This window comes from Triticum urartu, chromosome 3 (genome assembly GCF_003073215.2).
Source record: "Triticum urartu cultivar G1812 chromosome 3, Tu2.1, whole genome shotgun sequence".
NCBI classification, from domain to species: Eukaryota; Viridiplantae; Streptophyta; class Magnoliopsida; order Poales; family Poaceae; genus Triticum; species Triticum urartu.
The window spans coordinates 563,615,422-563,640,213 of NC_053024.1; the positions used below are offsets into that span (position 1 = coordinate 563,615,422).

The window sequence follows — 24,792 nt, forward strand, 5'->3', positions numbered from 1 at the left end:
GTAATGTAATCGCAGCTGTCAATCAGTTTGACTGCGCTTAGAGGGACGAAAATGGTGGGTGAGCATATAGCGCCTGCATTTACCGGCCCTAGCTTGGTAATGAATCTGTGAACGCGCGTCACCTTTACGCCTAATCTTTTCTTAATCACTAGAACAGCCAATCAGAAGTGTGAAGTTTTTTGGACAAACTCAGGGATGCATTTTGTTCTGCTTTCAGTTTACGTTTGAAGATAGCATTTCATATATGTCTCCTCTATCCCTGAATACTCGAAAGGTCCCGGGATTAATTACAGACTAAAAACACATTGGTAGAAAAATATAAGAGATTTCCAGAAGAGGAACTCCCAAAAAATAATCTCTGCTACCAGCATTTCTGCAGTCTGTACATCTCCTAATAGAATCTCGATCCAAAAACCTATGCCTGCACTCCTACATACAGCAACTATATATACGCACATGATAATCAAGAGATCCATGGAACTGTCCTACATATCGAAGTCAAGGCTCTTCGGCTTCGGTGATGCTCTGCAGCGACGGCCTCCAGTGCCCCCTCGTCTCGTGATCGTCGTGGTAGCACACCGTGCCGGAGTTGATCAGATCCGTCAGCACCTTTTCCGTCGCCCTCTTCCCCTTGCCGTCCCGGGCAGCCTGCTGCAGCAGCTCCTGGACCTGCCTCTTGGTCACCCTGATCTTCACCTCCATCCGCTCCGTCTTCTCGTTCTCGCCGGCCGCCGTCTTCCCCTCCACCACGTCCACCTCCCACTCGTCGTCGTCGACCCACGACTCGGAGGCGCGCTGCAGCTTCAAGCAGTTCCCCATGGATGATCGACCTCCCGATCGGTGCGTATCGTATATATGATCGTATATATCGATCTCAAGCCTGGATGCTAGCTCTAGATCTTCTTGAGCTAGGTCCGGCTTGAGCTTCGTGGTAAGAGCGAGGGAGGGGAAGAGAGAGAGGATCGTCTGGCTCGCGCGACACAGCTTATATATATACATAGAGGCTGGAGGTTGAAGGCGACGTGCCAAAGTTGGACCATGGCGGGCGGATGGAAGTTGGACGTGGAGGGCGGGAGACCACGTCTCGGGGTCTCGCGCAGGCGGCTTTCTCCCCAACCGGGCGCCCATCGCGCCACGTGGACGGCCGCCGCGATCCGTGAGTAGTGCGGCCGGTGGGATGGAGGCGACCAGGGCGCCGGACGGCCGGGATCGGGCGAGGGGCGGTGGACGTACGTGGTGGGAAACTGGCGCCCGGGAGCGAATCTTCAAACGTTCTCCTCCTTCCTTCCACGCGAGGCGTGCGGAAGGCTCCGCGCGTGTGAACGGGGCTTTTCCACGGGATCTTCCGGTGCTCAAGGCTTTTGTGGAGAGCCAACGACCGGGATGGGAGTTGATGGTACGTGTCACCCACTGTCCATGCAGAATTTGGAAAAACTCCAGCTGCCTTCTCTGCCTTGCCGGTGATCTCTGCCGATTTTTGGTATGCGTGTTCGATGTTGGGTTGTCGTGAAGAACACCCGAGAACACGAGCAAGCCGCAAGAATTTTAGAATTTATTCTAGGTGAGATATGTAGATCGATCAGTAGAAACTAGTCATCTCCAGTTGAGAATCGCCCAACTAGAAGGACAACACAATTATGGAGCATGAACTAATAGGCCATTGTCAGGGGCAGAGATGGGCCCTGGGCCTGCTTCAATGCTACAGTGATGTACAGTGTGAAATAGCGCAACAAACTCTACGGTTAATGAAGGCTTTCGCCGCCACAACCCGGGCCCGGGCAGCCCAAGCCTGGGATGTAGCTTCGCCACTACCCATTGTATGGTTGTGTTCATTACTCGATGCAGAGGCTGAAAGTTATCCTCTTTTTTTAAAAAAAAATAGGCCATTGTGCCCTGAATAAGGCTCAGCCAAATAACCAAAGACAAAAAAAATGAAAAGCCGTGAGTGATCAAAGCGAGATAAAAATAGGACCGACAGATGTGGGTACCTAACCTGACAAGGCAAAGCAAGAACCACCGGTCCAACTCCAAACCAAACTAAAATCTGCGCGAGCTAATCAAGAATCCACGAAGATATTGCCAAGGACTAAACGCGGACGACGCTTGCATGCATGCGCACGCAGCGTGCCCTTAATTTGTTGCCTTGCTTGTTGGCGTACGTGTACAAGCTTACAAACCAGTCGCTGGAGATTAGTAGGTTCTATATTACAGGATATATTTCTTTTTTATCTAGATTTTGTATATGTATTTCACATTTGCCGTGATCCCCAGCATGGAACATGAGCGGTCTTTGTATATGCAAAACGTGCTTTTCAGCATATGCAAGCGCGCCCATTTCATTATGCCAAATGCTATACTCACTTCACAACTCTTAAGTCACACCTACTTGTTGAAGTAGTGCCTAAACATTTTTGTTTGGAAAAATCATAACTAATTTTCTGAGGATTCTGAATAACATTTTTGAGAAATCACACCTTATCAAGGGCACAAGAGGATCACTGCACTGGCTAGCAGCTGTATGACTATGAAGCACAAAGACAGAGAAGTTGCAAATGCAGAAATGGCCAAGACTCAAAGGGGGGACACATCACTATGTCATTTCAGCGTCACCTGGCTAGTATCTTCACTCCGTCTTTGTTTTCCATGAAACCATAATTCGTAGCACCACCAGTTTCTTCTGCCCTAATAATGGCCGTGTCTGTCAACCGCTACCAGAACTGAAAATTCAGTGCTCCAAACTATGTACGCCAGTAGTTGCTCGTACATATACGGAATAGTCCTTTGCTAGAGCCTGGAAAATGGGACTTCCAGATAGCAACCTGCGCGGTCAACATGATGGCAACACCATGCCCACCACTTCGATGTTACTGATGGATCGATTGGTACATCGAGCAACCTTTGATATAGACTCCGGCTTATCATGTGTTTGTGGGCACCAACTACTGTGCGCCATAAAAGCCTCCATTTTGTCTTATAAGGAGTTTATGGGAAATTTTGACTTGCAAATGCTTGCATGGTCAGCTGGAAAATGTGTGGGTCAGTTTGTAGTGAATGTGCCCCTCACCATTTTTTTTAAGCAAGGCAAAAGATTTGCCATTTTCATTGATTGAGGGAGAAGATTCAGGACAAATGAGCGCAAAGCGGGAGACAAATATATACTCTCGCGGCATGACAATATTCAAGTGGGTGGCACCAGCAATAGCCCAAAGATGGACCTTCTTTTTTATATTCGAGACGAGCATCATCGTCGTAGCGGTGCTGTTACGAAAAACCCTTATATTATGCTGTTTCCAAATCTCCTAAGACATAAGCATGAACGAGTAGGCGATAGCCTTTCTATGATCTCCACGCTCAATCACATTTTTAATCCGCCATTCTAGAACTTAAGCCTCATTCGCCAGCTCCTCACCACATCACCATGTATACCAAGCCATGTTGCAACCTTGATCCAGACACGCTGGGAGAACCTGCATTGAAAGAGAAGGTGTGCCGCGGTTTCTTGGACTTGCTTGCAATGCGGGCAGAGATTGCAGTTTGGCCATCCACGACGGTGCAATTGGTCGGCCCTCAAAACTCTGTTTTGAATTATCAACCAAGCAAAAAAATGCATTTCGGAGGGGCCCAACCCTTCCAAACAGCAGCAGGCATGATGCTTGTCGTGTGTCCCATAAACTACGCCATATAGGCAGTCGACGGCAAGTATTCTCCATGAGACGTGAACTTTCATAGGATAGTATCATGCACATCATTGTCAAGAGTAAGAGAGGATAGCTTCTCCCAAAGCAAGGCAAGCTCCTAAATATACTCCATGGTAAGTCCATGATGGGAATCAATCTGACTAACCCAATAATTGTTGAGGAGAACTTTTTGGACCGAGGTAGATTTCTTTTTTGAGAGGTCAAGTATCTTTGGGTCACATGTCGTCGAGCCAAGATGATTCCCAGAACTTCGCCTTACATCCATCTCCAACACTAACAGTTGTGGCTGCGGCAAAAAGGTCTTTATCATCATTGCACGGTGTTCCCGTCCTAGCCCAAGTCTTGGGCGGGTCAGCCCACGCATACCAAAGCCATCGCAGTCGATGGCTAGTAGCAAACTTCTCAAGGTTGAGGATGCCCAAACTACAACAGCTCTTGGGATTACAAACGAGTTTCTGGTTGACCTTGCATTTTCCAACGGTCACCTTATCAAAACCCGCCCAAAGATAGGCACGCTGCAAGATGTCAATCTTCTTCCTCACTTCCACATGCAATTCCAAGGGTGTAATATGATATATATAGCAATGGTTGTAAGCCCTGCCTTGACCAAGACGACGCGGCCCGGCGTGGCCACATGTTTGGCAACCCAAGGTGGTAGTTTTACAACAACCTGAGAGTGAATCTTCAGACATTCTCCTTCCTTCCACGTGATGCGTGAGGAAGGCTCCGTGCGTGTGAACGCGACTTTTCCGCGGGATCTTCTGATGCTCAAGGCTTTTGTGAGGCCAACGACCAGGATGGGAATTGATGGTACGTGTCACCCACTGTCCATGCAGAATTTGGAAAAATTCGGGTTGCCTTCTCTGGCCTGCCGGTGATCTCTGCCGATTTTCGGAATGCATATTCGGTGTTGGGTTGTCGTAAAGAACACCCGAGAACTCGAGCAAGCCGTAACATTTTCAGAATTAGTTCTAGGTGAGATATGTAGATCGATCGATAGAAACTGGTCATCTCCCGTTGAGAAACTCCCAAACAAAGAGACAACACAATTACGAAGCATGAACTAACATGTCATTGTCAGTGGCGGAGCCAGGCTAGCACTGGGCCCCGGACCTGCTTTAGTGGTACAGTGATGTACAGTGTGAAACAGTGCAACAAACTCTACAGTCAATCAAGGCTTTCGGGGCCACAACCCAGGCCCGGGCTCCCCAAGCTTGGGTGTAGCAACTGTCCATTGTATGCCTGTGTCCATTGCTCAATGCAGAGACCGAAAGTTAAGGCTCAGCCAAATAACCGAAGACAAAACATGAAAAGCTGTGAGTGATCAAATCAAAACGAGATAAAAATAGGACCGACAGATGTGGATACCTGTCCTGACAAGCAAGAACCACTGGTCACCTCCAAACAAAACTAAAATCTGCCCGAGCTAATCACGCTATAGCAGCTAGAATTCCACAAAGATATTGCCAAGGACTAGCACGCGGACGATGCTTGCATGCATGCGCACGCAGCGTACCATTAATTTGTTGCCTTGCTTTCCCCTCAAAAAAAAAAAATGTTGCCTTGCTTGTTGGCGCGCGTGTACAAGCTTACAAAACAGTCTCTGGAGATTAGGTTCTGTATTACAAGATATATTTCTTTATCTAGAATTTGTATATGTATTTCACATTTGCAGTGATCCCCTGCATGGAACATGAGCGCTCTTTGTATATGCAAAATGTGATTTTCAGCATATGCAAGCGCACCCATTTCATAACACAAAATGCTTCACTCACTACAGTCTTGCATCATACTTACTTGTTGAAGTGTAAGTGCCTACGTTTCTTTGATGAATCATGACTGTTTTTCTGAGGATTCTGATTAATATTTTTGAGAAATCACACCTTATCAAGGGCACAAGAGGATCACTGCCCTGGTTAGCAGCTGTATGACTATCAAGTACAAAGACAGGAGAAGTTGCAAATGCAGAAATGGTCAAGACTCAAATGGGGACACATGATCACTACGTCATTTCAGCGTCACCTAGCTAGTATCTTCTCTCAGTGCTTGTTTTCCATGAAACTATAATTCGTAGAACCACCAGCTTCTTCTGCCCTAATAATGGCCGGATCTGTCAACCACCACCAGAACTGAAAATTCAGTGCTCCAAACTACGTACGCCACTAGTTGCTCATTATAGCAACACTATGCCCACCACTTCGATGTTACTAGTCGATCGATTGGTACATCGAGCAACCTTGATATAGACCCCGGCTTATCATGTGTTTGTGGGCACCTACTACTGTGCACCATGGCAGCCTCCATTTTGCTTTATATAGAGTTTATGGGAAATTTCGACTTGCAAATGCTTGCACGGTCAGCTGGAAAATGTGTGGGTCAGTTTGTAGTGAATGTGCCCCTCACATTTAACGACCAGTCTCAAATGAGCTATCTCCCTTGAGTTGTTTCGACACGTCTAGAATTTTGTGGAATACTCTTCCACCTTTGATCTCGCTTTAGGTATTGGTTTTGCAAATATGGTTATCTTACTGCCCATAGACTCAGCTGGATAAGTGTTACTCCCTCTGTTCACTTTTATAAGACGTTGTATATTTCACAATGCCCAAAACAGTACAATCTCAGTTGTCTAAAACATCTTATAAAAACGAACAGAAGCTTATCTTACAACCATTGTTAGACTCTTTGGAGGCGCCGCTATGCTACCCATAATTGTGCCTTAGCCTTGGTATCGTCCTAATATGTGAAATTTTGACAAGATCAAAGCGGTGGTTTTAGGTTACCCTGAGGCTGAGCAGCAGCGAATTGCAGACAACCTGAATTACAGGTTGTCCACCTTCCCCATTGCGTAGTTGGGGATGCCGCTACCTAACTCGGGGGTTTCATTGAGCGAGTTCGACCCGTTTATGGGAGGTTCGCATATAGGGCCGAACCATGGTACGATCGTTTTACTTTGTAAGGTAGTAAGACCATCCTTATAGATTCCAATCTCTCTAGCCTCCCCATGTACATGATGGGGTTATATATCCTATCCGAAGGTGTACATAGCTCGTTTGATAAGGATCTCTTCCAATTCTTCTGGCAGGCGATGGATGGCCGCAAAAGTGCCATATGGTGAAGTGGGTTGACATGTGCATGCTGAAGGACCTAGGAGGGATAGGCATTCTGGTGTCAACTCACATGAACGTGGCCTTATGTCGCGCTAGGTTTAGTGGATCTTTTGAGGGGACATGGGTTTATGGTTCAACTTATTCAAGCAAAGTACTCGCGGGGACAACCACTACTTGCATGTGCAAGCAGGAAAGTATCCTAGTTTTGGAGGTCCATCTGGCGAATCAAGCATGAGATCTGCCTAGGGTTGTTTGTATCCATTGGCAATTGTGATGGGACCCTATTATGGCTTGACCCATGGGTTGACAGTGTCCCATTATGTACGGGATTTCCAAACTTGTTATTTCGGATCTCATGGTGTTGGTTTCCATGGCTGCCCACAACAGCTAGTGGAATATCTTATCCTAAAGGACATTTGGGCATGTGGAGACCGTTGGGTGGCTAGTTTGCAGGCTGCCCTCCCATGGGTGCTCGCGCATAATCCGGACATCATATCCTAGCGATTGGTGGAGTCTTTTCTGTTGGCTCGGCACATCATGCCTTGTGCAGACAGCTATTGATTTCCTAGACCTCACCACTCTTGAAAGCGTCCTTACCCTTGAAGATCAAAAAAATTGTTTGGCCATTGTTGCTAGATCGCATCCCATCTGGGACAGAGGTGATCAAGAGACACGACCCTGGGAATGCGTTGTGCCCTCTTTGTGGTGTCCAGGTGACGGGGACCCACATCGTATTCACTTGCATGACAACTACATTTTTTTAGTTTTGTCCGTGAGGCTCGGGGCCTGACTGGGAGGCCCTGGACCTGGTCGGGTTTCTTTAAACCCGTGCCAACTAGACCAGAAAGAGGAGCCGACTCTTCTAGATTGTGTTCAAGGCACTAGATTGGACGTCATGCACGAACTACAATAAGATGGTGATTGAACGAGTCTTGTTAGGCCTCTGACTAACTTCAAATTTCTCGCATTTCTTAAGAATTGGTACCCGCTGTCTAAATAGCGAGATTGTGGTCGGCTGGGCCTAATGATGGATGCAATGACTATTGTCACTCGCCGATGGTGATTATCGCCGAGTATGCTGGCAAGAATCTTGTTCTTGGTGGGACCTTGGTTTTGCAAGCTCCTCCAATCTGATTGCAGCACAACTCACAATAATAAAAACTTATTAGCCAATTTGGATTGTGGTTTCAATGTTCTGTACGACGCTCAAGATCATGTAGTCGTTGAATAATGTTGTTTGAGTCCATTGACTCTTGGTAGGGTGTTGCCATTCGCAGGTGTCGAAATGTTTCTCTGTGCATTCCCTAGTATTGATATTGTTCACCCTAACCACTTTGGTAGTGTGTTTTTATTCTGGTGCACACGGCGATTGTACTTCCTATATCATTTTTTGAGGAATTAACAAGAGCACAGCTTTTTCATTAAGAAGAGGAAAATATGTATAAAGTGGCATGTTCGTGGGCAGGAACATGCCAGAACCCCAACAAAACAATTATGTGTCAAATACTTAGGGTTCTAAATCACACAAGGACTAAACGATAGGCCTCATAGAGTAGGTGATCCACCTCGATTTAAGTCATTCTTGTGCCAATGAAAATACAACGGTTCATTTTCTTTCATGCATTCCACATGACATTCATGAGGAGGTAGATGAGGCGCCTCCTCAGATTGTTGTTGGGATCCTTCTACCAGCCTTCTTATCATTCATCAATTGACGAGAAGGTATCCACCGGATCAAAAAAATGCATGACACATCTAGGACAACACCAGTTGATGGACGCCCGAAGTAAAGGGGCAATCTTTGCAAAGATGAGAGGCGGTCTTAGGGGCCTAGAGACAGAGCTGGTAGATTGGGTCATGCGGCCACTCCTTCAGGGCAAGACCGTTAGTGGTGAGAATCATATTATGGAGCAAGAGCCACGATAATCAATGATGGAGACAGGGGCGCCAGGGGCCTTGGCCCCCTCTAACATCAAGAATTTGCTGTCAAATTGCTGAACAATGCAGAATTAGGAAAAAAATATACTGCTACACATCTACTCCCTCCATTCTGAATTATTTGTCGCAGGTATAGATCTCTAGATGTATTTTAGTTTTAGATATATCATTTCTGTGACGGGTAATTTGGAACGGAGGAAGTACAATACATGACTTCCATTTGTTAAAATATAGATGTATCTAGACATGTTTTAGTATATAGATACATCCATTTTTTAGACAAATGGAAGTCAAGTATTTTGAAACAGAGGGAGTATTTGCTTAAGGTTTGGCCCTCCCCAGCCTATTTTAATAGCGCTTGGCCCCCCTAATCCATATCTGCTCTATCATTTTTGTTTTTTCGATTGTTGTATCCTCATTGATTGTGTAGCCTGGTTAAATACTACACAAAAGGAAGTCAGAAGTCGAGAAGTCCACTCTACCAGTATTTCTAATACATAGTATAGTATTTTTGTAATATTATTAGGTGAGGTGATTTCTAATAAATCGTAAAATCCTAATTAATATAATAGCGAATCAGGTCTTTCATGCCTCTCGCGGCAGGCGGACGAACCAAGAATGCCAATTTTAATGCACGGGCTTCTGAACGTGGAGGAAAAAAAATGCATGTGTGCAATCTTCTTCATTGGTACCCACGACCCTACAGGGCAGATCACACCCAATGATTCATAATCATAATTACATTGCATAACTTGTTTCTTTAGTGGAACATAACTTGGCTTCTGGGTTCAACCAACCAACATTGCTTTGCACCCTTGCAGGGCATACAGAATCGCTTCTGTCCTCATCAGTTTCCAGGTTTGGCTTCTGGGTTCAACCAACCAACATTGCTTTGCACCCTTGTAGGTTTCTTCTTCCTCCTCTTCCTGGTAAGCTCGTCTGTACCGTGTTTTTGGACAGCGGATCAAGTGAAAATGCTTGGTTTGTGCCACACACACAAAGCAGCAGATCAACTGAGAATGTTTGGTTTGTTGTTGTTCCACACACAAAAAGCCGTATGGACAGTAGAACATCTACTTTACAATTTACATCACCACTTTCCCTACTAGTATATACATTGTTCGTTGGATCCAAACCAAAGAATAGCACAAAAAGGCCGCCAAAAAGCTGTGAGACACGGCGAAGAAGCAACCAAGAAAGAGGCGAGAAACCCAAACCCGGCGATCGAAAGCCATGGCCGGCACGCGTCACGGGGCGTAGCGTCACGACTCCACCGCCTCCGGGATGCTCTGGAGGGCGGGCTTCCAGTGCGCCGCCCTGCAGTGGTCGACGTGGTGGTGCACCTCCCCGGCGTTCATGATGTCCGCCAGAAGCTCCGACGCCGACCGCCGGCCCTTCCAGACGCCGTCGTCGGCCCTCTTGTCCACCAGCTCCTGCAGCTGGCGCTTGCTGATCCGGATGGTCACCTCGCTGGCGTGCTCCTTCCTCCGCTCCTCGTGCGCCTCGTCGTCGCCCGGCGACGGCAGCTCCCACTCGCCGTCGTCCGCCCACGACGTGGCCTGGTGCGTGATGGCGCAGTTCCCCATGCGTGTGGAACTATAGAGTATAGATAGATGGAGCCTTCTTCTTCCTCCTCCTGCTGTGTGCTTGCTGTAGTTGTTGTGTGTCGCTAGCTGCTGCTGCTTCCGTCGGATTAGAGAGAGAGATTAGGTGGTCTTTGTGTGACCAGCTGGTCTGAGAGGCGCGGATATATAGTGGGAGGCTTGGAGCGAACGGGGGTGGCAGTACCGTCCGGGCAAAAGCCACAGCCGACGCTTCGGCCGCGCTGGACGGTGACGTGGGGATGGGATCCTACGTGGGCGCCGTGCCGGATGGTTGCGAGTGGGTGGGACGAGTGGGAACGCGGGGGAGCGCGGGATCTCGCATGGACGGTCGCCGTGGGAACGCGGCTTTTTCAGCGGATTCTCCTGCAGCTCACCGCCCCGGTGGCTGGCGTGGCATTGCTTAGCCGCGGCGGTTGGGAGGCGTCGTGGCCGCGTGCGGTGCGTCCGGCGCCTCGTCGGTGCACGCCTGGCCGCAAACTGGGTGCCTTCGGCGCGTCGCTGTGCGCTTTGTTTATTCGTGTCGGACAGATGACAGCGCCTAGCCGCCAATGCTTGTGGGCGGTGAGCTGCAAATTCCGCGGTTTTGGACGCACCCTGTTGGCGGCTGTCGCGGTTCCTCCTCTTGTTGAGCGGCCATCACGTTGGTCGCGTGCAGGTCGCATGCATCGCGGTGACACATGCCCGTCGGCGGCCTCACATCGTTTTGCGGTTGACGCTATCTTGCACAATCACTATACAAGGATTTACTTATTTATTTAGTACTCACTCTGTTCTCTTTTATAAGACGTTTAGACAATTTAGACAGAGCACACGACAGTTCAATGTCAGCTGTCCAAAACGTCTTATAAAAAAGAATGGAGGGAGTAGTATACATTAGACAGTTCGAGTTAATTAATTGCACTCCTACTTTTTTTTGCGAAAATAGTTAATTAATACTTGGTGCAACGGCCAACCGTCAACTGCATGCTACCGGGTATAGCTGGAGATGCAGATTAATTCGTGCTCGCAAGTGGAAATGTTGCCGTAGCCTCGAAGAAACGCAATCATGATGCCGCCTTCTGTGAACTCGCACTCCGGGGCCGGGAGATGGGACGCGCGAGCTATATCCGCGAGCAAGTGCGCCACTTATCATTGGCGGTAGGAAAGCTGTCTGGTCGTGCTGGCTCGTCTCGTGATCGTCGCCCGGTGGTTGCTGCCACAGCGCCACGGACATGGACGGTGTACTACGTAATGAGAGTTCAGTCTTCAGGCGCGACTCGTGTCCTGTAACTTGCAGGTGTACGCTACGTGCTTCCGCGTCGTTGCTCTTTCATGTCGACCATGCCCAAGCTTCAGGTTGGAGCTGACTACTGTAATTCCAGTAGCTGGCGCTTGGCCAGAGAGGATGAAGATGAACTGGCAAGGTTGCTTGCCCGAAAGTCCAAACACAGCGCACATCAGGAAGTTCACACTTCACAGTGAAGCAGTTGACCCTCAACGAATGATTGCACGACGGAAGCTAGAACCGATGGAGAAAATTCAGCGCCAGCCAGCCAGGGTCGTACCCGCTTACCAATTCAAGAGATTGCCTAAGAGCATCTAAGCCGGACTTGGCAAATCCGGCGCCTCAAACGATCATCCCTCAAATATTGCGCTACACATCTACATAACGTAAATTTTGATTCTCGATACAAACTGTCCGAATGCCAAAGTCCAAAACAGAGCAAAACAAATTATAGTTCAACAAATCGGATATGGCAAAATAAAATCAATGTCCGAGCGTGACGGATGGCCTCGGATCACTAGCTGGGCGCCTGCTTCGAGCGGAACGCGTCCTGCTCTGCCTGCATCCGGGGCGCCTCCTTTGCATGCATCCGGGGCGCAGCCGCCCTCGCTACCTCGCAGTCCCTACGGGCGTTGATCTCCTTCTTGTCTGCAAGCCACTTCTTCGCAAACTCGTCTAAGAGGGTCTCCGCCAACATGATCATCGCATCTCCCGTGTCCCGTGCGAGTTGCAACCTCTCTTTCTCTTGCTGTCGGTGTCGCCGCAACTTGCGGGTGACGTTCTCCGCCTTGCAAGTCGCAGCCGACAAATTGACGCTGCCGACGGACGAGGCAGACTGCGTCTCCGTCACGGCGGTGTGGGTCAGGCTAGACGACATCTCCGGTGGTGGATAGGGACCGGAGGTGAGGATTGGGAGTAAGGATGGAGGACGGCGAGGGTCCGGACACGGGAATGGTTGGAGGGCGGCGGGAGAAGGAGGGAGGGTTTGATGGATTTGATGGATTTGGTGCGATTTAAGATGGGGACGGGCTGTCGGGTCCGACATGGCAGGCGTGCCCGGGCGCCCCCATATCAACCCTATATTTAGGCTGGATATGAGGGGTGCCGATCAACCCGGACGTTTGAGGGCCGTTTAAGAAGCCCGTCTGGGTCATACCCGGACAATGACAAGATGGCCCATCCGAACGTGTGAGACGAGTTTGAGAGGTCCGGCTATAGATGCTCTAATGTCTCAAATCCGAATTCCCTGGGGCTACCTATTTCATCAGGTTTCTGCAGTTCGAATTTGCAGGCAATGCTAGTATCACTAACTGTCTGTTACTTAATAGTGGCAAATCTTATGCCTCCTTTTCGAGAAAAAAAAAACTAACTGTCCGTTAAATTGTTGGTGGGCAGCACCAGCAAGCAAACTGTAAAAGTTGGTAGAGCCTGGAATGTCCTCTCATCAGAAAAGAGAAGTGCGGACCGTGTTGTGATTCACCCAAGAAAGCAAGCAAACCAAAGTGAAAGGAATCGTTCGAAGAGGATGTGAGCGGAATATCACAATCAGACGAGCCACATTGCTTATCGATAAATAAACAAGGTGCCTGAACTTGTGGGTAGATCAGAAATCTGCGGGCGGTTTCCTGTGGTCTTTGTTGGAAGTGCGTACCGTCATCTGTCAGTGATGTCTTCCTTCCTGTAAACAAGAACCCTTGCATCAGCCTTGTCAAAGCCATGGACTGTCTACAGTCTCTTAGATACAGCGGAAGCAGCACATCTCTGATGACTAGATGCCATGTATTCCACTACTGCAATCCTCGAGAAAAATAATGCATGCTGTGATGTTGAACGGCTGTCGGCTTGTTAACTATGCAGGCACTCAGCATCATAACAATAATCCTCTTACAAAATTTCATAATATCTCAGTCGACAAGGAGAAGCGCAACGATGTTATCGCCTTAGACAACACAAAAGACAATGCAAATACGTACATCTCTTCAGACTAACAAGATTTATTTATGTTTTGAAACCGACTAACAAGATTTTAATACTTTAGATGGTTTAACTCGAGGTGATGCTGACATTACGAGGCAGGCCTCTCACCGAAAGGTTGAAACAAATACAAAAGGCGCAGGAAGAAAAGGTAATGACAGTAGAGGGAAAATTCATAGCTCGCCTGCTCAGGGAATCTCTGCCCGGCCGTTCGCATTGGGATAAGAGAGGCTGCATGTATTACGCGTTTGGTCTTTGTCGTATGAAGCCCATAGCACGGGACAGCATGGCCCATTCACAGTACTGCCATCAGACGCCTCCGTCATGTACCACCCGTATCACCGGTACACGGGCTTCAAGAATGGAATAAATTGGAAACACGATTGATTAAGCACAATGGCGATTCAGAGAACAGAAACGTAAAATGTCAACAGGTTTACGAATATACTAGCTCAAAAGACAGCATCAAATTGTACAAATTAGACGCAAAACTAGCAACCGAGTTTTTTTTTTGAGAATTAGCAAGAGAGCTAAGGGCATCTCCAACATAGACTCGTAAAACAGACACACTATCCGTCAATGAACACGTCCGGATGCGTTCGCGAACAATGATACATGGGCCAGCCTCGCAACTCTTCCCGCAATACATCCATCCGCAATTCAAACTAACTTGGACATAATTCATGTAAACACGAGGGAATGCATTCAAATGTATAAGTATGATATATTTTACATAAACTGGATGATATTTCGTTCATAAACATAAAAAAAATAAACTAGCTTATAGCAAACGCTGACCTCGTATGCGTGCTCGGGCTGACCGTCACCACTTGGGTCGTCGTTTGTCGGAGTTGTCTCTCACATTGCGGATCGGCGGGGTGCGGGTGTGGGGGGGGGGGGGGGGGGGGGGGGGCAGCCCTGCCCGACCACCGGCCCGCTTCCTACTGCGTCGTGCGGAGAGCCGCCGTGGTCAACGCTGACCCTGGCCGGGAGCCTTACCCTTGCCCCTGCCGCCGGCGGCAGCGTCAGTCAAACTAATAGACCACTCCCTATCGAGGCAGCATATGCGCTACCCGACAGTCTCTGCGGTGGACAATGACTGGTGATGGGCCTAGGCCTTTGCGAGGTTGGTGTTCGCGCGGACCCAAGCCGGCGCTTCGCTGGACTTCACGAACGTTGCCATGTGACCTTTCTTACGCAGCTATATATACAGTTTATCTATGTTCGATGAGATCCCCCCCCTCCCCGTAAATTTTCCATGCAACTCTCATTTCTTTTTTGTATTATGTTTTTCTATTTTTCCCATCATGTGTACTGCTCAGACAGCAAAATGTAGATATGTTATATAACATGTTTTAACATTGAACCTTTTCATTGCATTTAAGGAAAATGTAAGTGCATTTGTATTTTGCCTCATTGAAAATTTAAGAAGATTGATCTAGTGGCATTTTCAGTTTTTTTTGTCATATCACTGGTACAATTTTTCTTACACTTCCCCACGCATATTTCATATTTTTATATTCTGAATTTATCATGTCACTAGACATCTTTAAATTGATTTTTGACATGTCAAAGTACAAAATTTCCTACATATAGACATCTAAAATTTCCTAATTTGTCATGTGATAATTATTCTTTTCCAAACAAGTGTTCATGTGATGATTACTGATTTCTCAACAACTTTTGATGTTTTATATAACAAAAAAATCCTTTATTACAAGTACAAACTTTTTTATAAGTTCCCCTTGATCTGTCGAACATTTTATTTCAAAGTTGCCATGATCAATGGCAGAATTTAATTTTACAAGTTTTCTTGTACAAATACCATGTCAATTTTATCCTGTGTACGCTTTTTATGTATTGTACCACCACGAATTTATTGTATGTGAAATGGCAAATCTATTGACTATGCCATAGCAAACTGTTGTTCTATATGTAGCATGGTAATTTCATATTACATATATGTGGATTTTTTTATAGTGTCATGGCAATTTTTACTCTGGTTTTTTAGTTCTTATTCATGTATTTAAAATATTGAAACACGGCAAATTTTCTTTTCATATGCAGGTAGATTTCAATCGTGATCATGGCAAACTCAATTTTTGAAAAAATATCATTATTTAAGTTCCTAAATATTTTTGTTTTGGCAAATAATACATACTTCCTCCGTTCCTAAATATAAGTCTTTTTAAAGATTTCAATAAATGACTATATACGGAGCGAAATGAGTGAATCTATACTCAAATATGTCTACATACATTCGTATGTTGTAGTCCATTTGAAATGTCTAAAAAGACTTATATTTAGGAATGGATAGAGTATTTTGCTAGTCACATTGAAGACCTACAAATCTGAACCAGACTTACAAAATATCTCATTACAAGTTGACAACGAGGAACATTCACTTGTTTATTTTTAAATTTTGCAGAAAGCATAATAATATGATCGACTATTTTGAAATTATTTTAGCTCTTTTGGATGAGTGATGTGAGAGGCGCATCAATCGGGGGTTTATGTCAGTTTTGAAATGGAAAATCAAAGTTTTCAGATACTTTATACTAGTATCAAAACAGGAGTCTACAGTCATCATGTCGTCGTTCCATTGGTCCACCTAGCAGGAGCAAGCGAGCTCGTGTGCTCTAACGCCACACTCGCAGTTTCGTTTGGTCTATTATAGGTGTAGCAACTCAACTTTGTCTTCTCAACCGGCATCACTAATTTCGACAGAACTCCCCAGCTCTTGGTAATACCTAGTTAAACGGTTGTACTAGATTGGATTAAAAACCGGTGCAACAATGTGACAAACACTAATGAAAAGTGATCCACACAAGGGAGTCCAGCACACTCTAATTTCTGGGCTCACAAATGGTCTCACCAATCTTACACAGTAACCCCACTTTGATCGTGTCCGGTAAGAAGGTTGAAAATAACCGAAAAATCTGGTTTGCTCAAAACTAAGAATTGTTAAAAAAAAATACCAAACATACGTTTCCCAGCTTGAGCCCAAATGCTCCTGGCATAACGGTAAAATCGAAAAAATAGGAAAAAATGAAAAAAAAATCTGAAAGTGTTTGGGGCAATCTTTAAGGAATGTTTCGAGTGCTTGTAAAAACTTCATCACGGAATCACGTTAGTGGAAGTTGTGGCAAAAATAATATAAAATCAAAGCTCAAAAATGCTTTCAAAATTATCATTTTTAAAGCACTCTGTTTTTTGCCAAGGCTTCCATAAATGTAATTTCATGATGAAACTTTGCAAGCAACCGAAAAACCTTAATGTTTGTCAGAAAACAATCAGGAATTTCTAAATTTGTTATTATTATTATTTGAATTTACTCTTCATCCGGGAGTATATAAGCTAGCGAGCAGATACTTTTTCTGAAATAACGCGCAATTTCATATGTTTGCTCCAGCGATGATTCGGATACATAGGGTCATCTATGCTTGCAAAGGACTCAGAGTAAAAGGCATTTCGGTCACCAAGTAAACTTATGTAAATATTTTAATAATAAAACGGTCCCTTGGGACCTTTATTAAAAATCTAGGGAATTGTCAGTTACTATGCCTAAATCGGAGAAAATCGTTACGACCATCTTCATTAGGGGCATCATCGGTCGACCTAGCACATAAAAAGAGACACCCCACACACCGCCAAGAAAAAAAACCCACCAAGATAGCACCATAGTGCCATCACTCCTCTACGCGAGCTAGCCATTTCGACTTCGTCATTGACGGCCGCCATGAAGCCCTCGCTGCAATAGAGACATGCATCCGTAATAAGAACCTCTAGTCAGCCTCATGCGCCGATGAGAAGGTAGCTCCGGTGCAGAGGGAAGCTACAAAGGAGAAATATCTAGACTGGTGTTGCGAAGAACACCGAGCGGACCACCACATCTTTCGTCATTGTCTCTGTTCGGATTCCACGATCACAACTCTGGCTCCACAACAACAAACAAACCTCAGCGATCCTACGAACACCCAAAGAATCGACAACCACAACCATACCGTGACCCCATCTTCGCTCAGCTCCAATGTGATTGCCACAAGTCGCCGCCGACCAGTGGCGGTGCTAGAAATTTAATCATGTGTAGTCAACTCGTGTAGTCAAGATATGTGTATTTCTATAATTTTTGTCTAATTTTTTGCATGTTTGTGCTTGTATATGACGTTTTTTCCATAAGCCTGGGTAGTCAATTGACTACACAGCCAACATGCTGTCACCGACCACCAACAAGATCCCTCCAACCGGAACCAACTCCAAGACGACGCCCCAAAAAGGAACACATTACAGATTGACACTATCAACCGATGTGGGAAACCTGGACCTAAGGTTTTTCCCGAAGCATATACAATCAAGAAAATGAGCTGCGGCAACGATGATGTAACTATAATCAAATATGCATGTTGTATTAAGACATTAATTGTTAATGAAGTTACATATTTGATGCTTATGACATTATATCCAAATTAAAATGACTTCTCCTGTAAATGCTTCTTTTATTTTATTGTAGCCGTTGGACAAATTGTACCTATTTCATAGTCGGGCCTCCAAAATATGAGGTGGGTACATTTGGACAGCTCCTCCACCATTTTCAGCGTGTTTTCAACCGCTCCATTTCTCCTAGGCAGCTGTCGCCGCTTTATCACCCATCTGCCTGCCAAATGCTTGTCAGACCTTCGCCGCTCCATTCGATCGCCACCCTGCTTTGCCTACGCCGCCGTTCTTTTTCTAGTTCGTACGTCGCGCAGGTACCATCCGCCCCTGCGGATGTCATCTGTGAGGGTCACCACTCCCGGCAAGTGTTTGATGAAGTGCGCGTGCTAAAATTTTGACAACTAAAACTATTTCTATTTTTTTGGAAACAAAGGTGTACTCCCGGCTTCTGCATCATAATGATGCATGCATCCATCTTATTAAAAGTTCGCGAAGTATCACAAAGTCATCAAAGTATTACAGCTCGCAAGCGAAGCGAAACAAAAAAAAAAGTACATGCTGACAATCACAACCGGTTGAATATAGCTCGTGCTACCATCTCCCACTGGTTGCACCCAGTAATCAAAGGCTCCCTGAATTCCATAGGAGTGGGTAAGGACCACGTACGGATCCAAACGGTAGCTCTGAAGATGACCTGCAAGAAAGTTAAATTGTGTTATCTGTTAAATATCAAACCATTCCAACAGTCCATATGGCCCACATAAGCGCACATATTCCAATCCAAATACGAGCCGCAGTAGTATGTTCAACCCCAGCTAACCACGTTTCAAGCAGCGATGCAATGTCAACTGAAGGATTAGTGTTGAAAGCAATATGAATCGTTCTCCAAAGAAATTTGGCGAGTGGGCATTCAAGGAATAAATGTTGTATTGTTTCATCATAATCACAAAAACAACACCGTGAACTACCTACCCATCGCCTCTTGATTAAGTTGTCCTTGGAGAGAATTACATGTTTGTGGACAAACCACATAAAAAATTTAATGCGCAAAGGAACCTTAATCTTTCAAATGTGCAACGATCTCGAGATTGGGCTAGAATTAATCAAATCCATATAAAAAGATTTTACCGTAAATACCCCATTCTTAGCTAATTTTCATGGCGTCGAATCCGGTTGATCGGAGAGTTGAACATCTATCAATCTCCGAACCAAGTGCATCCATGCAGTCCATCGCTCACCAACTAACGCTCGTCTGAACTGAATATTTAATGGAATCGTATGTAGAATGGTGCCTACATACACTACTAGGGAAAACCTTATACACGGGCGCTAGTGCTAGATAGCAGTAGCGGTTCAGAATAAACCCCGCTGCAGATAAGATCCTAGCAGTAGCGTGTGTGCCCGTAAAAGCGCTACTACTAATATTCCCATTGCTGGAACGATGGGCTACGCATAGCCTTGCAGGAAGCGCGCTACCGCTAGGGCATGAGTAGCAGCGAGGATATCTTGAAGAACTGGTTGAGGGGAATCACTGGCAACAAAGACAACCCTCGGGGATCCAGGAGGGTGATTCCATTCGACAACTCGCGCCAGCCAGAGCAGGTATATTTCTGTTTTATCAAGTATCTTTCCGATTCACCACGTGATGTCCCGTTTGTGGTCGACTGAATGTCTTTTGATTGTTATCCTTTCAGGCCCTCATTGAAATGTACTCGATGCCCAACGGAGTGCAGGACCCCGGCGCTGAAGAAGAAGGAAGCGGAGGCGAGAGCGGCGAGGAGCATTCGAAAGCCGAGGAGGACGAGGAGAGCGATGAATCGACCGATGAGGAAGAAGTCGACTCGCCTCCTCGCAGGGAGAGGAGGTCCAAGCTCACTCATGACCCAGCACGTGCTCCGGACTTGGTGGCTGCGCCGATCGAGCAATCCTCGAAACGCCCCAGGACGTCTTCCCCAACGCCGACTGAGAAGCCTCCAAAGCAATCCAAGGTCGCGCCGCTTCCAGCGCCGAAAGTGCCGAAAGCCATCTCTTCCAAACCGCCCAAAGCTTTGTTTCGGATCAAAGTGACTGTTCCTACTATCTCCGGGTAACTATCTGACTTGTCCTTTACGTGGTTCGATTAACTGGGTGTAACCGATTGAATGCGAGCCTTTGCAGTGCTGCTACGTCAGGGACCTCTTCATACCAGTACCGGGACGAGGGAATGGAGGATGCGGTAACCTCTAACCCAGGTATGAACTCTTGCGATTTCGATTCTTGATCCTTTTAGGGTCGAGTGGTTCACTTGGGGTCGAATGTTCTGTCTTGCAGCTCCACCCAACATCATTGACCTTCCGGATGACGACGAAGATGTGACTCCTAAGCCCAGGAAGAGCAAGAAGGTAACAGCTGGCAGGGTGGCTCGGCAGGAACCAACTGCAACGCCTCCCGTCTGTCAAGCTGAAGATGCGGGCAAGGCCGCTGTGACGTTCACTGCACCCTTGCCGAGTGGGCATCTCACATGGTCGACCGCGCGTGTGGTTCCTTCAACTATCCAACTCCACACCACGGAGCCTCAAGCAGCTGCACCTGGGTCATCTGCACATTTTTTCACCAGCTACCCCGTCCCAGACAACCAGTCGGAAGCGGCTGCGGAAGCCATCCGACAGGCTGATATGATGATGGAGCGGGTGAAGATAGTGCACGAGAGCAGTCAGGCTGCCTACGACGCTAGTGCCGCTCTTCGGGCCAACGTCCAGGTGAGTAGACTTTCCGACTGTTTTTGTTCTCGAAAAATCTTCTTCTGCACAATCTCCTGTTGTTCGCGTTGAATTAGAGCACCCACTGGGTGTTGCTGTCATTTTTGGTAGTTTCGCTCTTCCACTCGGTCTGGGCGAGTGGGATTAGAACCGGTGGGGGCACGCCAAGTGCACCCATTGGGTGTAGTCCCCGAGACCGCGGTCAACTGCTGGCAGTTGACTATGGTCTGAGTTCTTCTTTTCTAGACGGCGCAATTGTTCTTTCTCTCTCTCTTTTTTCCTACTCCTTGCACTCGACTCCGGCGGGCCGGGCGAGTAGGATCAGAATCGGTGGGGGCACGCCAAGTGCACCCACTGGGTGTAGTCCCCGAGACCGTGGTCGACTGCTGGCAGTCGACTGGGGTCTGAACAACTTGTTGTCCACTTCTTTAGGTTTTATTCACTCGAAAATGAACTGCTTTCGAACCTATCGATTGACCTGTCTCTTGCCTCCTATAGAAGTCTTGTACTCTTATCTCCAAGTTTGTCGAACTCGAAGAGAAGCAGAGGCAACTCAACTTAGACTTGGAATTGGCTCAGCAAAATCTGAAAAAAGCTCAAGACGAGGCCGCTGGTATGGAAGGTAACTGATTGCCGACTGAATTTCAATATATCTCTTTGATCTCTTTTTTGATTTGATTATTTTTTTGCAGAGAAAATGAAGTTGGCTCTGGACAAGAAGGACTCGGACCTCGCCGCCGCGCAAAAAGTAGCCCAAGACAAAACCGCTCTCACAGACAAGAAGCTTGCTTCAGTCGGAATGCTTGAAGGAGAGGTGACTAGACTGACATCTTGTCTTAATGAAGCTAACCGCGAAGTGACCAGCCTGAAGAAGGATAAGGTCGCCCTGAACGAAAAGTTGGAGTCTGCGATCCGCAAGAGGAACGACACAGAAGCTTATCTGAGGACCCTCGCCAAGAAGCTTTATCTCGTGCTGGGAGGTATTTCTTTTAATCCGACTGTGTTTATGCTTGCCATCGGATTTTGCTCGGTTGACTGAACTGGCTTTTGGCTGCAGAACTTTGTCAAGACTTTGACGAAGAAACTGGAAGGGTCGAGACGGGTCTGGACCCAATCGCTTCCCCGGTCTGCGACGAAACTGCGATGAACGTGCTCCGACTGGAGTCCCATATCGCCAGCGCCACAAGCTACCTCGCATGCCTGAAGGAGGTTGTCTCTCGAATCGATTCAACGCTTTGGCCGGAGGCGACGCTTCAGAATGATATGGAATCTCTGACGACTCGACTGAACGAGATCCCTGACCGAGTGCAAGAATGGAAGAAATCCTCCGCCCGGTGTGGTGCTGACGTGGCGCTGTCCCTGGTGCGAGTCCATTGCAAGGAGGTTCGTGAAGACAAGCTGGCTGCGATCAAAGTCGCTAACACCAAAAAGCACGACTTCCAGTCCTTCATGGAGACTTTCATTGCTGCCACCACTCGAATCGCTGATGGGATCGATCTGGACTCATTCATGGAGCCTGCCAGTCCTCCTCCGGCTGAGTGAACAATCTTATGAAACTTGGATACGCTTTAAATTTGCCTCGGAATGCCGAGTGGTTTCTGTAACCGTTAAACTCCTTCGGGCTTGGTGCCCGAGTACTTTTGATTCGCTGCTTGGAACCTTTTAGTATTTATCTGAATTTGGTTTATCTCTGAATGTGCTTGTGTTTGCCTTTGGATGGACTTTGCTTGCTGCACCTCTTCGTCCTTGCGGATAGGGATGGAGCGGACGTTGTATTTGTGCCGCAGCTCCGAAGGAGAAGGTGGCAGTCGACTTGCACCTCGTCGTCCTTGCGGATAAGGATGGAGCGGACGTTGTATTTGTGCCGCAGCTCCGAAGGAGAAGGTTGCAGTCGACCTGCACCTCGTCGTTCTTGCGGATAGGGATGGAGCGGACGTTGTAGTTGTGCCGCAGCTCCGAAGGAGAAGGTTGCAGTCGACCTGCACCTCGTCGTCCTTGCGGATAGGGATGGAGCGGACGTTGTATTTGTGCCGCAGGTCCAAAGAAGAAGGTTGCAGTCGACCTGCACCTCGTCGTCCTTGCGGATAGGGATGGAGCGGACGTTGTATTTGTGCTGCAGCTCTAAAGAAGAAGGTTGCAGTCGAGCTGCACCTTGTCGTCCTTGCGGATAGGGATGGATCTCAAACTTAGGCGAGTACTGGACTGCGGCTAAGCCCCTGAGTGGGAGGATTGCTCTCCACTCGGTAGGATTTTTCCAAACTTAAGCGAGTGCTGGACTGCCGTTAAGTCTCTTAGTGAGAGAACTTAGGCAAGTGCTCGACTGCAGCTAAGCCCCCGAGTGGGAGGATTGCTCTCCACTCGGTAGGATTTTTTCAAACTTAGGCGAGTGCTGGACTGCCGTTAAGTCTCTTAGTGAGAGAACTTAGGCAAGTGCTCAACTGCAGCTAAGCCCCCGAGTGGGAGGATTGCTCTTCACTCGGTATGATTTTTTCAAACTTAGGCGAGTGCTGGACTGCCGTTAAGCCTCTTAGTGAGAGAACTTAGGCAAGTGCTCGACTGCAGCTAAGCCCCCCGAGTGGGAGGACTGCTCTCCACTCGGTAGGATTTTTTCAAACTTAAGCGAGTGCTGGACTGCCGTTAAGCCTCTTAGTGAGAGAACTTAGGCGAGTGCTCGACTGCAGTTAAGCCCCCGAGTGGGAGGATTGCTCTCCACTCGGTAGGATTTTTTCAAACTTAGGCGAGTGCTGGACTGCCGTTAAGCCTCTTAGTGAGAGAACTTAGGCGAGTGCTCGACTGCAGCTAAGCTCCCGAGTGGGAGGACTGCTCTCCACTTGGTAGGATTTTTTCGAACTTAGGCGAGTGCTGGACTGCCGTTAAGCCTCTTAGTGAGAGAACTTAGGCGAGTGCTCGACTGCAGCTAAGCCCCCGAGTGGGAGGACTGCTCTCCACTCGGTAGGATTTTTTCAAACTTAGGCGAGTGCTGGACTGCCGTTAAGCCTCTTACTGAGAGAACTTAGGCGAGTGCTCGACTGCAACTAAGCCCCCGAGTGGGAGGACTGCTCTCCACTCGGTAGGATTTTTTCAAACTTAGGCGAGTGCTGGACTGACGTTAACTCTCTTAGTGAGAGAACTTAGGCGAGTGCTCGACTGCAGCTAAGCCCCCGAGTGGGAGGACTGCTCTCCACTCGGTAGGATTTTTTCAAACTTAGGCGAGTGCTGGACTGCCGTTAAGCCTCTTAGTGAGAGAGCTTAGGCGAGTGCTCGACTGCAGCTAAGCCCCCGAGTGGAAGGATTGCTCTTCACTCGGTAGGATTTTTTCGAACTTAGGCGGAACAGATTCGCGACTAAGCCCACCCACTGGGGGATTTCAGGAGTAAATAAGAACAACACAATCGAATGAGAGAACCGTAAGCTCTTGTCTTTGATAAACAAATTACAAAAGGTGTTGCTTATTACATTTTATTCGAATGAGTGTTTAAGTATAAAAGGGGCGGAGCAGCTCCGTGTTCCAAGCCCGTGGCTCGTCTTTCTGATGCTCGATACTGTAAAGATGGTATGCTCCGTTGTGGAGAACTTTGGTGACGATGAAGGGGCCTTCCCAAGTTGGAGCGAGCTTGTGTGGTTTCTGCTGATCCACTCGAAGAACCAAGTCTCCTTCTTGAAAGGCCCGACCCCTCACATTCCTGGCGTGGAATCGACGCAAATCTTGCTGATAAATGGTCGAGCGGATCAAGGCCATCTCTCTTTCCTCCTCTAAGAGATCGACTGAATCTTGTCGGGCCTGCTCTGCTTCTGCTTCAGAGAAGAGTTCAACTCGGGGTGCGTTGTGGAGCAAGTCACTTGGCAGAACAGTTTTGGCTCCATAGACTAAGAAGAAAGGAGTTCTTCCAGTCGACCGATTAGGAGTTGTCCTTAAACCCCACAGAACTGACGGAAGTTCATCAACCCAAGCACCTGCTGCGTGTTTGAGATCACGCATCAGTCAGGGCTTCAGTCCTTTGAGAATTAGGCCATTGGCTCTTTCTGTTTGTCCGT

At 47.3% G+C, this 24,792-nt stretch overlaps 2 protein-coding genes across 2 annotated transcripts; both read right to left on the reverse strand.

Annotated features, from left to right (window-relative positions):
• Positions 1-217: 217 nt before the first annotated feature.
• LOC125548712 lies at positions 218-961 on the reverse strand. Its single transcript, XM_048712264.1, has one exon. It carries the CDS (start codon positions 817-819, stop codon positions 499-501), a length of 321 nt encoding a protein of 106 aa, XP_048568221.1. The 5' UTR covers positions 820-961; the 3' UTR covers positions 218-498.
• An 8,791-nt stretch (positions 962-9,752) lies between these two features.
• LOC125548713 lies at positions 9,753-10,479 on the reverse strand. Its single transcript, XM_048712265.1, has one exon. It carries the CDS (start codon positions 10,327-10,329, stop codon positions 10,006-10,008), a length of 324 nt encoding a protein of 107 aa, XP_048568222.1. The 5' UTR covers positions 10,330-10,479; the 3' UTR covers positions 9,753-10,005.
• Between the last annotated feature and the right edge of the window lie 14,313 nt (positions 10,480-24,792).